Source organism: Candoia aspera, chromosome 2 (assembly GCF_035149785.1).
Source record: "Candoia aspera isolate rCanAsp1 chromosome 2, rCanAsp1.hap2, whole genome shotgun sequence".
Classification (NCBI taxonomy): Eukaryota; Metazoa; Chordata; class Lepidosauria; order Squamata; family Boidae; genus Candoia; species Candoia aspera.
This window is the reverse complement of record NC_086154.1, coordinates 12,653,982-12,670,320: the sequence shown is the minus strand read 5'-3', so window position 1 is coordinate 12,670,320 and position 16,339 is coordinate 12,653,982. Positions and strand designations below refer to the sequence as shown.

At 44.2% G+C, this 16,339-nt stretch overlaps 1 protein-coding gene across 1 annotated transcript in view; it reads right to left on the bottom strand.

The window, feature by feature from the left end:
- Positions 1 to 731: 731 nt before the first annotated feature.
- LOC134489876 (uncharacterized) overlaps positions 732 to 16,339 on the bottom strand; it is a 112,007-nt gene continuing 96,399 nt past the window's right edge. Inside the window, exons 27-36 of the mRNA XM_063292748.1 lie at positions 15,982 to 16,083; positions 12,088 to 12,225; positions 11,714 to 11,811; positions 7,362 to 7,482; positions 7,028 to 7,175; positions 6,520 to 6,599; positions 4,914 to 5,032; positions 2,698 to 2,830; positions 1,338 to 1,387; positions 732 to 1,029 (exon numbers count right to left, since the gene is read on the bottom strand). Coding sequence (XP_063148818.1) covers positions 853 to 1,029; positions 1,338 to 1,387; positions 2,698 to 2,830; positions 4,914 to 5,032; positions 6,520 to 6,599; positions 7,028 to 7,175; positions 7,362 to 7,482; positions 11,714 to 11,811; positions 12,088 to 12,225; positions 15,982 to 16,083 — 1,166 coding nt within the window. The 3' untranslated portion in view covers positions 732 to 852. The remainder of the gene's footprint in view (positions 1,030 to 1,337; positions 1,388 to 2,697; positions 2,831 to 4,913; positions 5,033 to 6,519; positions 6,600 to 7,027; positions 7,176 to 7,361; positions 7,483 to 11,713; positions 11,812 to 12,087; positions 12,226 to 15,981; positions 16,084 to 16,339) is intronic.

Genomic DNA, 16,339 nt, shown 5'->3' with positions numbered 1-16,339 from the left:
AGCTTGCTGAAACCTGCTCAGGATTCTTCCCGTTGGCATCCTCGCCCACCGCCCCTGCCACCGGTCATGATTGATGGGCAACAGCATTTCGAGGTTAAAGAAGTGCTCGACTCCCGGCGGCTGTGGGGGTCTCTTCAATACCTCGTCCGGTGGAAGCATTTTCCTCATCCGGAATGGGTTGCTGCATGTGATGTTCTTGCTCCCGATTTGCTTAGGGCTTTTCATACTGCTTATCCTTCTAAGCCCGCTGCTTAAAAAATTGTTTTGGGGGGGCGGTATGTCATGTTCACCGTTCAGATGGGATTACATCGTAACGGTTCGCTTGCCATGGTGCTGACACGTGTACTGGCTGGGAGGGTGCTGCTGGGAACCTTGTACAATAAACAGGCTGGATTGTGCCAGGGAGGAATGTGTTTCGGCTATCTCTTAAATGTCAAGGTCGTTTAGCCCGTTGATCAGCGGTGCTCGTTAGGAGCACCTGGGAATGTGGGAGGGCTGCTTGTGAGGGAGGGGGTGGAGTGATGTTGGCAAAGACGCTATTTAGTTTGAGTTTGGGCGCGCTTTCCTCATTCTCAGCTTTTTACATGTTTGCACTCTTTTCTAAATAAATCAAGAACCTGAATCAAGATTATGAGTCTGCGAGTTTTATTTAGATTAAGGCAATCATCATAGATGCCTCCAAACCCAGCCATTCCAACACAGGAGATAAACAGAGGACAACACACATCACGTTTGTTTTTTCTCTCTACAGTTGCATTTAATCGCCATTGTTAACACAGAACTGACTTTGCAAGGTTTGGAGATGTCATTTCTATTTACACAGAGCATCTTAGTGGGCTGGGAAAGATAGGTCTAGATGAACTTTAGCTCGTCAGCCAGCTGTTCTCTGAGCCACGGTATCATCTCGAAGAGGTTGATATGATAATCCCTGGCAAAGGAGGGACGGCCCCTCTGGAATTCATAGGGTTTCTCACATTTTGCCCCACTGCCTTTGCAGACGTCAACCACACCCCAGCTGATCACGCCGACCTATAGGAGGAAGAAATAGAAAGCAGTGAGAAACCAGATTCTGCGGTCTGACAGGTTTCACTGAAAGAAATGGTTATCAGATAAACAAAAAACTCTTATTATCAAAGTTGATGAAATTATGGCTGCAAAATGCTCGGTGTGAACATTCTGTGGTAATTTTTGGAGTTGGACGACATGCAGCCAACTTACACATGGCATAAAGATAATCAGAATTTCATCACGGCAGAGACCTGAGGCCGACAGGTTTAATCCAGGCAATCAATACACATCTGCAGTGGTCGAGCAGCTTAGCTTAAGTAACCACTCACCTGAATATAGCGCAACCTTTTCTGAATAATGAGAGGACCACCAGAATCACCTGCAAGCCAAAGGGAAAAGGGATTCAATCAAGGGGCTGACCTGGGTAGGGAGAGATCAGTTCTGAACCTAACATGGGAATCCAGCTCATGGGAGAATTTCAGGCAAGCTTCGACATGTATCAGATTGCAGGTCTGCAATGATGTGGTTCTAATTTCCGAAACAGGGTAAGGTAAAAGCAAGAGAAAGGGGATGGATTGGTGATACTCTTAACACCTCTTAATGATGACATTTGATGGGTATGAGGCTGCATAAAGCAACTCAACAAGCACTAGTCTGAATTTTCTGGGAATTCTCATTAGAACTTCTGAGGTTCTACCAAAACAGTCGTCTCCAGATTTTCCCTAAAACAGCTAGAATATTATATGGATGTATCTATGCTATGAAGAACCATTCATAACTTCTGACCATGGAAAGACACTGCCAATATAAACATTTCTCCCAGATTCTCTGTCCCATATGGGATGGCTTGGAATTCACCTGGATGCCTACTTTCTGTAATTTCAGCCCCGTAACCTGATGCAAGTTGAGACTAACCAGCCTGCATCAGAAAAGCTGCTTCTAAATTCTAGGGTGTAGTTATATTACCACTGTTGCATTCACACAGGAAGGCCCTGAAATATATATTCAGAAAGAAATATATCTATTAACACCTGCTGTTGTGTTCATGTGAATGTTACAGGTGTAACATCCAATTTTCTATTCCCAGGTGTCTTTACATAACAAGTAGGGCACAGAGTCAGAAGGAACGGAAGGGCATTGTCCTAAGGTAAAGGTAAAGGTTTCCCTTGACGTAAAGTCCAGTCGTGTCCGACTCTAGGGGGCGGTGCTCATCTCCGTTTCTAAGCCTTAGAGCCGGCGTTGTCCGGAGACACTTCCGGGTCATGTGGCCAGCATGACGACACAGAACGCCGTTACCTTCCCGCCGAAGCGGTACCTATTGATCTACTCACATTTGCATGTTTTCGAACTGCTAGGTTGGCAGGAGCTGGGACTAGCAACGGGAGCTCACCCCGTCACGCGGATTCGAACTGCCGACCTTCCGATCGGCAGCTCAGCGGTTTAACCCGCAGCGCCACCGCGTCCCTTTGTCCTAGATCTTTGCAAATAAAGATTGTCCTAGATCTTTGCAAATAAAGATTGTCTTCACCTTTTATATTCTTAATCCTCCTGAATAAACAATTCCCTTTCTTCCTGCAAATGTTGCTCTACTGTGACTTGCAAGATCGGCTCACATGAAGCTTTGGACTTGGTTTCTAGAGGCCTAAAGGGGTAAGAAACCAGGATGCAGAGAGTACCATTATTCCTCACCTTTGCAAGTGTTGGGGTCCAGCACAGGTTCCTGTCCCCCAGTGCAGAGGAAGTTTTCAGTTACTACTTCTTTGATATTGGTAATGTTTTTGTAGAATTTGGCATTCCTAGCATCTTGTTCACAGGCCAATTTCTGAGGGGGGAAAAATGGAACGGAAATGGGAAAACAGAACATGTCACTAAAGACTATCATTAAAGGACACTACTCACTCATCACATTTAGCCATACCTTGTTGGACTGGGGATTGTGTGAATGCAGTCTTTAATAAGTCCCAGTTTAGATAGACACAAAGGTGGGTGGCCTACAGCCCCAGAAGCACACACAATCCCCAGGTGCCCTGATTATAGATCTCAGAGCCCCCTCTGTCTATGACTGAGGTAAGAGCTTCTTCCCACCATTTGGTGACTGGAACCATGAGAAAATTGTAAGGTAACTCTTAAAATAGAAATAGTTTTCTTGGTGAAAACTCTCCAAATTCCCCCAGAAAAGAGCAGCCTGCTCCATGGGATCAAGATCCCACCCACCCTGTGGCCCTCAGCCCTTGCAAATGTTAAGGGACGCCCTTGGCCATCCCTGATTTAGCATCACGTTAGAACCAAGGTGTTTGTCATTTCAAACCAATTATCAATTTGCAAACGTCTTTAATTATACAGGCAAAGCCCAGCTATAATGCGATGGGGTGTTTTTTTTAGCACGGCATTTCTCTATTTTTGTCCCACCTGCCATTTCAAAACATGCTGTTCCCACCAGGGTCTGCAGAAGAGTGGTCACAAAAGCCAAGATGGTGTGGGCGTGTCATGACACTGCTTCAGCCATCTTGTCTTTTGACTACTCCCTCCCCTTTCCCGTCCTCAAGGGATGCTTCAGGCTGCCCCATATTCTCTACCCAGCTCTTTCAACTAACAATTAGTGTGTTGGGATGACAGCTACGTTAAAACCCTGGTCCATCCGACCTAATTTTCAGCTCTGAAGAATTCGGAGAAATGATGGACATTCCACAGCATGGCCCATTTAGAATCCAGGGACAGATCTACCATCTCAGTGAGAATTAGGCTTAACTTGTAGGTAGAACGGATGTGTTTGTTGGGAATAGTGAAAAAAACTTGCCACACAACAAAGTGGGGTAACCCAGCACAAATAGCTTCAAAACGACACACATAAAAAAGGGACAGGCTCCAGTCCCATGGTTGTTGTTGTCATTTTGATTTTTTTGACCCCCTTCCCTACAGATACCCTCAGACAAGGTAATTATTGACTTTTTTGACCCCCCCTCTGGCTGCAGGTACCCCTTCAAGGGAATATGTTTTCTGCTCTGAGAGAATTCAAGCATGAAAATTTACATCTCTTCTAAAATCAAGGTAAGGATTTTTCCTTCCTTCAGAGCTCTTTTATTTATATACAAGATAAATAATCACCTAATCCATTGAAACGGAGACAGTAAACCAATGAAGACCCTGCAAATAGATGTTGTCCCAACTTAATAGTTATTTCCTTCCAATGGTGACATTCTACCTCTCTAGGCAGCTCCACAAGGCACCTGGCCACACTAAAGCCATAAAGCACAAAAATATCCTGGAAGATGTTGATTTGAGATTTTATTTTGATGTGTGTGTGTGCGCGCACACGCACGCTTGTTGTTAGCCGCCCAGGGTTATATATGTAAGATGGGCAGCCATATACATTCTCTAAATTTGTTTTTAATTTATTCAATTGGGGCACTGCCTGACTCCAACCAACTCCAAATACTAAAGAGAGAAAGAGAGAGGGAAGGGAAGGGAAGGGAAGGGAAGGGAAGGGAAGGGAAGGGAAGGGAGGGGAGGGGAGGGGAGGGGAGGGGAGGGGAGGGAAGGGAAGGGAAGGGAAGGGAGGGGAGGGGAGGGGAGGGAAGGGAAGGGAAGGGAAGGGAAGGGAAGGGAAGGGAGGGGAGGGGAGGGGAGGGGAGGGGAGGGGAGGGGAGGGGAGGGAAGGGAAGGGAAGGGAAGGGAAGGGAAGGGAAGGGAAGGGAGGGGAGGGAGGGGAGGGGAAGGGAGGGGAGGGAAGGGAAGGGAAGGGAAGGGAAGGGAAGGGAAGGGAAGGGAGGGGAGGGGAGGGAAGGGAAGGGAAGGGAAGGGAAGGGAAGGGAGGGAAGGGAAGGGAAGGGAAGGGAAGGGAAGGGAGGGGAGGGGAGGGGAGGGGAGGGGAGGGGAGGGGAGGGGAGGATGAAAGTAAATCTTACCTTTTCACTGTTCTTGATTTGTACAGTTCTGCGAAGTAGCCCATGGGTGCCTTCATTTTCGTACTTACAGTCAGTTACAAAAAAAGAACGAACGCTTCCCACGGGTAGCAGCTCATTCTCTGTGAAACCAAACAGTGTGAAGTGATGTTAGTGAACTGCCAAGGCTGGGAAGAGGAACATCTAGTGGCGAGAAAGAAGAAATAAGGGAAGATGCTGGAAGCATCAGCCAGCCCATGGACCAGCGATGGCCCGCGTTTCAAGCAAGTTTGCCACAAGTCCAATCCATTCGTGTATGAGATCGAATCACTCCAGGATGCAGTGCAGCACGTGACGACAGCAGGGCAGGGAAATTCAGAGGACAGGTTCAGAGAAGAGCAATAAAGGTGACCAGGGAACTAGCAGCTAACTTCTATGAACAAAATGAAAGGAGCTGAGTGTCTTTCTGTCAGTCCTTCGAGGTAGTCCAGACAGGACACCAAAATCCTGAGTACTAACATTACCTTTTCTGTAAGGTCACAGCAACAGAATCTTGCAAGTCTAAAGCACTTCCCCCCTCCCCTGCCTTTACTGTCCAGAGAACTAGGGAGGGTCCCTTGTGAGATGCTTTCTCCACCCCCACCCCTCCTTTGGACTCAGATGTCTCTTATCAGACCGTTGTCTAGGCTGCGGCTCTTCCTCCTGTCTCCTGAGGTCATTCCCACAGCCCATTACAGTTTAGGCTTGAGACAAATAATTGGGGGGAGAGGTGAGATGGGATAGTCCTCTTACAACACCTGCAAGGATGTTCTCCAAGACCCGTTCTCCATTGCCCCAGAGTGCAGGACATGGACCAACAGATTTAAGTTATAGGTAGCTAAATTCCAGTTTACTACCAGAAAATACTTTCTAACAGTGAGAATGGTTCAACAATAAAACCAGTTCTGGTGGGCTCTCCTTCCTTAGATGGGTTTGAGCAAAGGCTAAGAAGCTGCTTGTCTAGGATCCTTTAATTTGGTTTTCTATATACCTCCCCATGTTATTGGAGAACTGACTCCACTGACACAAATGATGGCACTGCTATAATAAGCAAACAAAAACGGGCGTTTTCAGACCAACGTCTCCTTGTGCTACTGTCAGCTCTTTCGGATCGTTGAGGTCAGGAAACAGGAACCGGTGGGATTTCAGGAATGATCTTTAGTTCAGTAACAGAATCCTGAAAGCTTGTCAAGTTCCTCTCTACCTCAACTTATACTTAACAAAATCAAGGGGAGTTATTCTGAGTTTCTTTCTCACGCTTTCCTCTTTCCCAGGACTTAACCATCTTTTGGGGAACCTTCTCCCTTAGCAGCTGTGCCTTCTGGTCCCCAATCTCAGAATTAGACTGTCCTTCTACCAGGGCTACCAATCAAAAGACAGTGTTTTTCCCCTGCTCAAGGGTTTTCTGTGGCTTAGTGGAGTTATAATTGGAAGGTAATGATTTGATGGACCCCACATAAGATATTGATCCTGAGACAGCTCAACAGCACAATACAAGCTTTTGGGGGAGGCACTCAAGGCTTGGTGACTATGGAACGTACTGTCCTCTGGCTCACGTTGGCTACTGCTGAAAAGCAAACAGTCCTCTTACCGTGATCCTTGCAGGTGGTCTCTGCAATGGGCTTCCTCAGAGCTCGGGATGTTCCTTGTGTACATGGTAAGCAAATTGGCCTGTGAGGAAGAAGCACCAGAGACACATCAACTGCACTGAGCTTCAGCTCACATCTTGTCTAATGGGAGCTCAGGCGGGTTCTTCCTCGTGTAGAGCGGCCACAATGGTGTGGGAATTGCTTTCAAACTAAAATAAAACAGGAAGCACCATGCTGGCTGGGGAATTCTGGGAGCTGAAGTCCCCACATCTTAAAGTTGCCAGGTTTGAAAAACACTGATTTAAAACTTCAGCTTGCCTTTTAAATAGGAAACAACCAGCTTGTTTTTGACAACAAAAGACAGAGATAAAAAACACACATTTTACAGAACTACTTTAAAACTAATATCGCATCTGTGATTGATTCTAATATCCCTTTGAGTCAGAACTGAAAGTGCTCTGCCATCATTCTCTCCCTCCCCCCTCCCTCTCTCTCCATGCAAGATCTCACCTTGCAGAGTAACTGGGCTGAACTTTTTTACCAAGTTTTACCAGAGCGACATCGTAATCATAGAACTCAGGGATTCTACGATCTCGTAACTTTCCGATGTTGTATTCAGGGTGGGATCGGACTCTCTCCACAGGAAACTGTAGTTTGCCTAGGAAACAGGAAAATAAAACATAGACTTTCTGCTGTCTTGGGCTGCATAGCTTATCACCAGAGGAGGGGGTCATCAGCTGATCTCTGCCCATTTGGCTACTCTGAAACAGCAAGCCAGATTTTCTTTTTTTCCTGGTCAGCTGCCCACCCTATTAGCTTCCTATCAAAAGAGGACTGTGCTTACCAATTGAGACTGTGATCTGGTCAGCCACATCGTCGACAGTGAAGCAGTGAGCTGCTGTCAAGACGTAGTACTCAGAAACTAGGGTTCCTTTGCAGTGTTCAAATCCTGACCCACCAGCACGCTTTGATTGGAAGAGAAAAATCACTATGAATGATTCACAAAATAATCCTATGTGCATTTACTTGGAAGTAAGTGCGATTATATTCAATAGGACTTACTCAATAGTCAACATTAACTCAAGAATAAGTGTTATTACCATCTTCCTATACAGTAAGTGCTACTGGATAGCCTTAAGTCCACGTGTACTGTGCCACACACTGGGCAACGACTGCTCTCTAAGCATTGCCATCAGTTATAACAGTTTCTGCCTCCTTCCACTTTTTGCAAGTCCTTGGATAGTACCTACTGGATAATGCTCTTTCAAGAATCACACTAGCAGAGAATCAAAGATGTAGAAAATATATCCCGCTGTTAAAGATCTGGAGAACCTGATTGGGTTGCTGAATCCAAACAAGTTCCTCATTGTGTTTGACTTGGTTGCTGAATCCAAACAAGTTTCTTATCTTTTAATAAATAGAAACCGTACTGAGAGTTGTCCTAAGGCAATGTTCACCCAAGGTCTTAACTTTGAAAAAAGCGAAGTTAATACCTGGGGTCTTCAATGGGAACCAATTGTTGGACGCGTTTCTTCTTTAAGACTTTCCAAGGGAACAAGACACCACCCCCACCCTGCTTAGCTAAGTAAAATGGAACAAGAAGTCTATCAAAAAACCAGGAGACAGATGGGACTAAGACAAAAGAAAAAGAAACGGAGATGAATTTTGAATGCAGAAGGTGTGATCTTGCTGGCATCCACAAAAGCAGAGGGCAAATCCTCCACCTCCACAGCTTTGGAGAGATTGGGTAATTTATCCAGTCCCAGGGACCTGAATATATTCAAACCAGCTAGGTGTTCTCTCACCATTTCCTTGCCTATTCTGACCTGCATTTCTCTTCTATCCCCCACGATGCGACTTCTCACAGGATGGACCCACTTTTTCCTTCTCCGAAAGGACAGATGCCAAAACAGAAAGGATGCCGCTCAGCCTTCCACCCATTGTCATCACCATCTTGCCAGCTCCTCCAGCAAGTAGACCAACCCCTTCTTTAACTTTCCTCTCATTCCACGTGAGAACTGCTTTTTTGTTGTTGTTGTTATTGACATTCGTTGCAAACCCCCGTGAGGCTGACCCCCGTCCTTACAGATGTAGGTTATCCTGAAATTCTGCTTTTATTATTTGCCCTCTTTCCATTTTTTAAGTTTGTTCTTTTAAGTTTCCTTTTTGTTTTTCGGTTCATCAAGGAATTCCATCAGCTGCCTCCTGTTTTTCTTTCTCTTTCGTAATGTTTGTGTTTGGGCTTTAATTATCTCATTTTTCAGACTTTCCCAACCCTTCTTTCAGGGTTTCAATCCATGGTATCTTTCTTACCGTTCCCCTTAGCTTATTGAAATCAGCTCTCTTGAAATCTAAAACATTAATCTTCAGTCCTTGTCCGTTTGTCAAGTAAAGGGTAGATTTATACTTATTTAATTCAAGGAACCTCTCTCTTTAATGAAGTCAGAAGTTGCAATAGAATCAAAACAAGTGCCGTTTGGGGTCCATTTCTTCTTGCACACTTTGCTACTTTCTAGCCTCCTCTTACACTGGGCTGAGGTGAATCGTCATCTTTAGTATGTAATCTTACAGACTTGACTCATCTCCCTTTACTAGGACAACTGAATTGTAAATGAAGCATTGCTCTCTTTTCTCTGGGCCACACAAGAAAATTCTTAACTGCGAATTGCATTTTGTACTCAGTTACACAGATTACAGTCTTGCAAATGGTTTATTACAAAATTAAGATATACTCTCTCTTTCCTTTCTATTGCATGTATCCCAGCTTGGTATCTTCCGAGCAATGACTTTTAAATAATAGCAACCAGCATTTCTTCTTTTATAGACATGCTTTGTCTCTCCAGCTGATGTGAACTGTCTTTTTTTTTTTTTAATTTCTATGCAGACTTAGATTCTCCCACTTCTCCAAACACTTGTTGCATAGCTTTTTGAAAATATGCACTTTGGACACAGTGGATCTTTTCTCATAAATGTCTGAAAGGGTTTTCCAAATATTATAATAGTAGTAGTAGTAGTAGTAATAATAATAATAATAATCAAGTCAGTCACTGCTATTTAGGTCATCCCAACTGCTTGGACATTTGCGGCATTTATTTATTTATTTATTTAGTTGCTTATTTTCTATCCTGCCTTTATTATTTTTATAAATGACTCAAGGCGGGGAACATACCTATTACTCCTTCTTCCTCCTATTTTCCCTACAACAACAACCCTGTGAGGTGGGCGGGGCTGAGAAACAGTGACATTCCAGGTTCTTATTTGCTGCCTGCTTCAGTGGGTCTTTCTCTGTCCAGCACAAAGGAAATTCACTGAGACTTCAGGAGCATTTTCATCTTAAATGATCAGAAGACCAGTAAAATTCTATTCCTTCCCGGTTCTCTATAGGCCGAAACTTTCCTGACTCCATTTCTGAAAGTTGTTTGCTTTCTTTACTTCACTGAGCTTCCTTTAGCTGCACAGGAGACTCACACTTTCTCCTTTATGGCACTTTATGGTGTATATTTACTTTAGTTGCTAGTACTGGAGGTTGAAGTGTGCCATGTGTGCATGACAGCATTCCTCAGAGCAGGAATTTGACCTAAGCAATGATGTCTGAAGCAGGTTTTATAACTTAACAGAAAGGATATGTATTGACAAGAAAGATATGGTAGGGATAAGCAAATATATCCTACCAGATGGAGCATGTGCTTTGTGTGTGTGTGCTGGGAGCAAATGCAGAAGGAAATGACAAGGGATAACAATCTCTTAGACCAGGAGCAAGCAGAATTACAAAGAGAGAACATAAAGTAAATCCTTAACTCTCTCTCTGTACTCCGATGGCCCCTGGTGATTGAAAGGTCATAAGCTACCAATTGAATTTGCATCTCCAACAAATATAGTGTCAAGATCAAGAAAAACACCATCCTTCTCTATTCTGCATTGGTTATAGGGTATCCAGGTCTGGGCACTGCATTTTAGGAAGGACTATGACAAACCACAGCATGTCCAGAGGACAGCACTCAAGATGATAAGAAGGAAAATCAGATGAGGAATGGATGGAGCCAATGGGTATATTACCTCGAAGAAAATACGACTGTAGGAAGATGTGATAGCCTTGTTCAAATATGTGAAGGGTGGTCATGTAGAAAACAGGGAAGAATTGTTCAGAGTTTTTCCAGCAGACAGGACAAGAAATTATGGGTTGAAATTATAATAAAGCAGATTTCTGTTGGACAACGAGAATGTTTCCAAATGGTAAGGGCTGTTCAACAGGGACACAGGCTTCCTCGGGAAGTGGTGGATTCTACTTCAGTGGAGGTGTTTAGAAGTGGATGGCCATCTGTTGGGCATGCTGTCACACTGGTTTTCTGCATTGGGCAAAGTCTGGGCTGGATGACCTTCAAGATCCATCCCAACCCTGACATTTGTTGACTCTGATGGGATTTTACCTACTTCATGCAACATGCCTACCTTGCCTTGACTGGTATGCTTCAATTGGACTTCATCTACCTAAACCTGACCCCCTCAGATACCATTGGCTTCCTTGCAAAACCCATGTCATGGCTGAATAGGCCATGCTGTGCCCACAATGCTTACAAAAATGGGGGAAATTATAGGCTCAGTGTTTTGCTCCCTTCAGAGGAAAGTAATTCTGCTGTCCAAACTAATTTCATTAGTGCTGATCTAAGAGGCTTTCTCCACTTGTGTCCCAGGCAACATGTTTTTTCTGCAATGTCCCCACCAAGTTGCCTCAAACTCTACCCCCCTCCCCATGGATAGGACAGGTTTAAATAATCCTTCTTATGCTGGTGTAGTCTAGCGGTTAAGACAACAGGCTAGAAACCAGGAGTCTGTGAGTCCTAGTCCCGCCTTAGGCATGAAAGGCGGCTGGGTGACCTTGGGCCAGTCACTCTCTCAGCCCAACCCACCTCACAGGGTTGTTGTTGTGAGGAAAAGAGGAGGAGAAAGGAGTAGTAGGTAAGTTCCCTGCCTTGAGTTATTTATAAAAATAACAAAGGCAGGATAAAAAATTAAATAAATAAATAAATTTTCATCCTTCTTCCAATATTGTCCAATGGCGGTCTCAAGATAATGTAAAATCTATTAGGCACCACAGAGAAAGCCCGTAAGAAATGAGAAATGCCAAATCTTCATCAGATTATAACTAAAGAAAGCATTCTTCTTTGAACTCAATTCTGTTTCAAAGACCAGCCTTACCCTGATGGTGATTTTGGTGTGCCAGGGATTCTTCAGTTGATCATCTGCTGTTTTGTGCTCTTTCGCCAAGCCACACATAGACAAAGATTCAGACTCATCTGGGAATAGAAAGGTACTTTTCTCAAACCTTTGAATTTAAGCTGAGGGCCTAGTGGCCCGGTGGGTAGGCAAGAGACTGTGACTCAAGGATTCCTTGAGGAGGTTGAGAAGGGAAATAGAGAGGATAGGTAGCTATAGAAAGTCACGCTCTACAGAAAAATGGAAATGGGGAGAATTATGTGAGGGAGGGTCCTTAAACTCAATGGTTTTCTGAGAAGGATTAAAAGCCCTATAGAAGCATGCAATTAAATCAACAAAATATATGTTCAAATTACCAATCATTTCATCAAAGGCTTTTTGCAGATCTTCAATGTCCTTCAGCTTGAAGACATGCTTCTCTCTAGGTTTATCTGATGCCAAAGCATTCATATTTTGCATATTGGCCCGACGCCCAACGCCGAAGACGTAAACATCTGCATGCAAGCATGAACAAGGGCATAAGTTGGTAGAGACGTACTAATGTTCCTGACTAAAACAGGCATAATCAGTTTGTAGCAGGGAGTCCTTAACAAAGTATTGCAATCTTTGCCAGTCTTCCTGGCTATCAATTGAACGTCTCCAGACATTCATGGCTTGTCTTGACTCCTCAATTACTAGCTTTGGCAGAAGACTCCCAACCTGGCTGGACTAGATTAGAATCTTTACTGAGGACAAGAATGAAGCCACACGCAGCAGTTGGTTGCCCGCTGCCATTTTTGAAGATGTAAATTACTGTTATACTTGCATGGGTTTGAACCCATAGCTTCTGAACTTCTGAACTTCTGAACTTCTGAACTGACTTATACTGGTCAGCACATTTGGTAGCCTTGAAGCCAAGTGGTTGTCGAACCATTACGTTCACTTCTAGCCTAGAAACTGCTAATCTCCTCCTCAACACTTAAGAGTTTTCATCTGGCATCAGAATTCTCTCACTGACCAGTCATTACACTTTTAAACAAGGCAACTAGATGTGTTCTTAATCAGCATCAAGACCAACACAAGAGTAGTAACCCTGTTGAAGGATGGAGGACAAGTTTGTTGAGATCTCCTCTGAAAGCAAACGTAAAGAAGTTCACATTTCTTAACCAAAATTTGCATGCGTGAACCAAAATTCTCAAATACCATTTGAAATCTGCAGTTCCCCAAATTCTGCAATGCAGTTCCCCAACAATAAAAAGATGCATTGTAGGATAAAGGTCCATACAAAAATGATATATTTATGAGAGTAATGTGCACAAATGAATTGTGTACAAACTCCAGATTCATCCATTCCTGGTGTACTCTAACAATGTGTGTGTGTGTGTCTGTCTGTCTGTCTGTGTGCCTTCAAGTCAGTTTTGACTCCTGGCAACTATCTGGACAAGTTCCTGTGTTGGGGTTTTTTTGCAATATTTTTGTAAGTGCTTTGCCACTGCCTTCTTCCTAGGGCTGAGAGAGGGGGCTTTGTGCTTAAGCGGGGGCTAGAACCCACGGTACCCCAGTTTCTAGCCTGGTACCTTAACCACTACTCCACATGGGCTCGCACTCTGGCAAATATACTGTATTTGAGTTTGTGCTAGCCAAGCTGAACTGCACTGAAGGGGCTGGAAGACTGATTCTCTCTCTCTCTCTCTTTCTCTCTCTCCCTCTCTCTCTCACACACAAACATCTATCTATCTATCACACACATCCATCCATCCATCCCTACCTTTATCTACCTATCATCTCTATCTTCCTACCATCTATCTATCATCTAGCTATCTAATTTATATAGCTGCCCACATCCATACAAGAGTCTGTATGGAGTCCTTCCTTCTGGCCCAGCATTCCTGGGGCTAGAAACCTGGATTGCTGTTGACTTTGTTCTCGGGTTGCTGTCGTGGGCAGGGTCAGGAGATGGTGCCAACCTTAGCTGTGACTGCTCTACAGGTGACAGGGTGTCAGTGCTATTGTGTGAAGTGGGACTATGAGGACATGTTGGGAATACTGTGTGTGTACTGCCCGCCCTTCAGCCCAGCAAGATTCCTTTCTGAGAAGCTGGTGTTGGAATCTCCCCAACTACTGGGGGATTTATACTCGCTTGTCCTGGGGATGGGGTCTGGGAAAGCTCCATAATTTATACCATCCATGGCAACCATAGTCCTGAGTTGTGTAATCACTGGGACCAGAAAATTTGTTGTTAAGCAGTGTGGTCATTGTGAGGCACCACGTGACGATCCGATTTTATGCCCTTTTTTGCTGCGGTTGTTAAACAAATCATGTGGTTGTTAAGTGAATCATGTGGTTCCCCACTGATTTTGCTTGTCAGAAGCCGGTGGCTGGGAAAGTTGCCAATGGCAATCATGTGACCCCAGGACACTGCAACTATTGTAAATACATGCTGGTTGCCAAGCGCCCAAATTTTGATCAAGTGACTGTGGGGACACTGCGATGGTCATACTTTTTTCAGCACCATCATAACTTCGAGCAGTTGCTAAACAAATGGTGCTAAGTCGAGGACTACCTGTACTCTGAGTCCTTTGCCTTGGTCAGATCATTTCCTTGCCCAGATAAGATTTGTTTGTCACTGCCTGGAATTGTTCCAGATGCCGTGAAGGAGGAATTGGAATGGAATGGACTCTTCTGAGGAGGCATCTGGCCTTATTGGACAACTGCTGCCCTATCTCCTGAAAAGGGAAAGTTGTTGGGAACTGGCAGGATTTCAGTGAGAATGTCCTTCCTCTGTTTTCACTCAGGATTTAGGTCTGGGCATGGGATGGAAAAGGCATTAGTCAATCCAGTAGTTGACCTTTATGGGGATTCAGATGGAAGGAGTGGTCCTACTCAATCATAGTATCCTTCTAGACTGCCTACAAGGGATGGGGTGGAGTGTAGGCACTTTTCTACGGTGGTCCCACTCCTACTTAAGTGTATGATACCAGTTGGTGGTCGGGGGACAAGAGACCAGCCTTGCAGGATTCTACAGAGATCTACATGAAACTTCTGGGGGAAATCATCTCTGGGTTTGCGGTGAGATAGCCTAAGTGTGCTGATGATAGCTAGCTGTACATTTCCATCTCAGGCCAGGTCACAGATGTCATGGAAGTCTTGACTTGGAGTTTGGAGGCTGCCAAGGACTGGTAGGACTTTGAGCTGAAGCTGAATCCTAGCAGGTAAAAAGTGCTGCTTCTCCAGAACCCATCTGATTCTCTAACTGTTCTAGTTGTAATTGTGGGTGGGGTGCAGTACCCCTAAAGGAGCAGGTCCATGATGTGGTAATCCTCCTTGGCTCATGGCTACTGCTTGATTTGCAGGTAGAAGCTGCAGGCAGGGAGTCTTTTTCCAACCTTCAGCTGATACACGAAATTCAGCCCTTCCTGGAGCAGGAGACCCTGGCAATGGTAATTCAAGCCATTTTTGCCGTTAGACTGGACTACTGCAATATTCTTTACAAGGGGCTGCCTTTGGAAACTATTCAGAAATGTCTATTATATATATATGAAGAGGACCAGTGCCATCCAAGGTGACTGCAGGGTTGACAGCAATTAATGTTTATGCAGTAATTTTGACTATTTTAAGAATTTTACTTTGCTACTTTAAAACAGTGCTACTAAGAGTATGGTATCTTAAGTTTTAATTGTGGTAAACTTCTAGGAGTTGAACACAGTGGTATGCAAGCATGATCAATCAATCAATCATCACATATACGTATACACCATTCTGTTACTTTACTGTCAACAGCAGGTGATTTATCAAGTGCAATGTGGTCCACAATCCTGGCATGATGCCTGCAAGTTCTAGCATCAAAGGTACCACCCAAATATTTGTCTCTTCTTCTTTTGGTAATCCCAGTAACCTGTGCAGATAAATGCATTGACTTCCTCAGGGCAAATATACTATATTCAATTGGTGTGCTAATTTCACCTGGTGTTTTATTCAACTGGGAACATAGAAACTGCTTTTGTGATGTCATCTACTCTCTATTATTCCTTGGATTAAGATGCCAAGAAGTGGGTCAGACACGCACAGAATTAAAACAACAACAACAACACAGTGGTTTAAGGTTTAAAACATCGGACCAATAATTTCTGACCTTGGCCTATAGTGTTTGCAGAAGGAATTATCACAGACAAGTGCAGCCAAACATTGTGAAAGTCCAGCTGTGTAACAATGATGGTTCAAAGTACTTTCCTCCCCATTTCCTTCCCAACTGGTGCATTGTCAGGGCTTACCTAAGAATTCATTGCGGGAATTCGAGCGGGATTTCCCTATTCTGAGGAACTCCTTAATATCACTAATGACAGAAACTGGATTACCACCCATGTTGTAGTCACCTAAAGGAGGAGAGTATGAATTATTATAAAGCAGAAGTGCTTGATCAAGACACCCCCCCCCAAAACCTCAGATGTGGCCCCACAGCTCTTCCAAAGGTTCTATAGAAATAATTCACTTCATTCAAGTCAACTGAATTTGAATCACTGAAAATTAAACCAGTGGTAGACTTCTCCCAGCCCCACCATTTTTTGATGTACCATTTAAAGACCAAGTAGAGATCTTGACCTAAATAGGGGATTACCCACATAGGAAGAG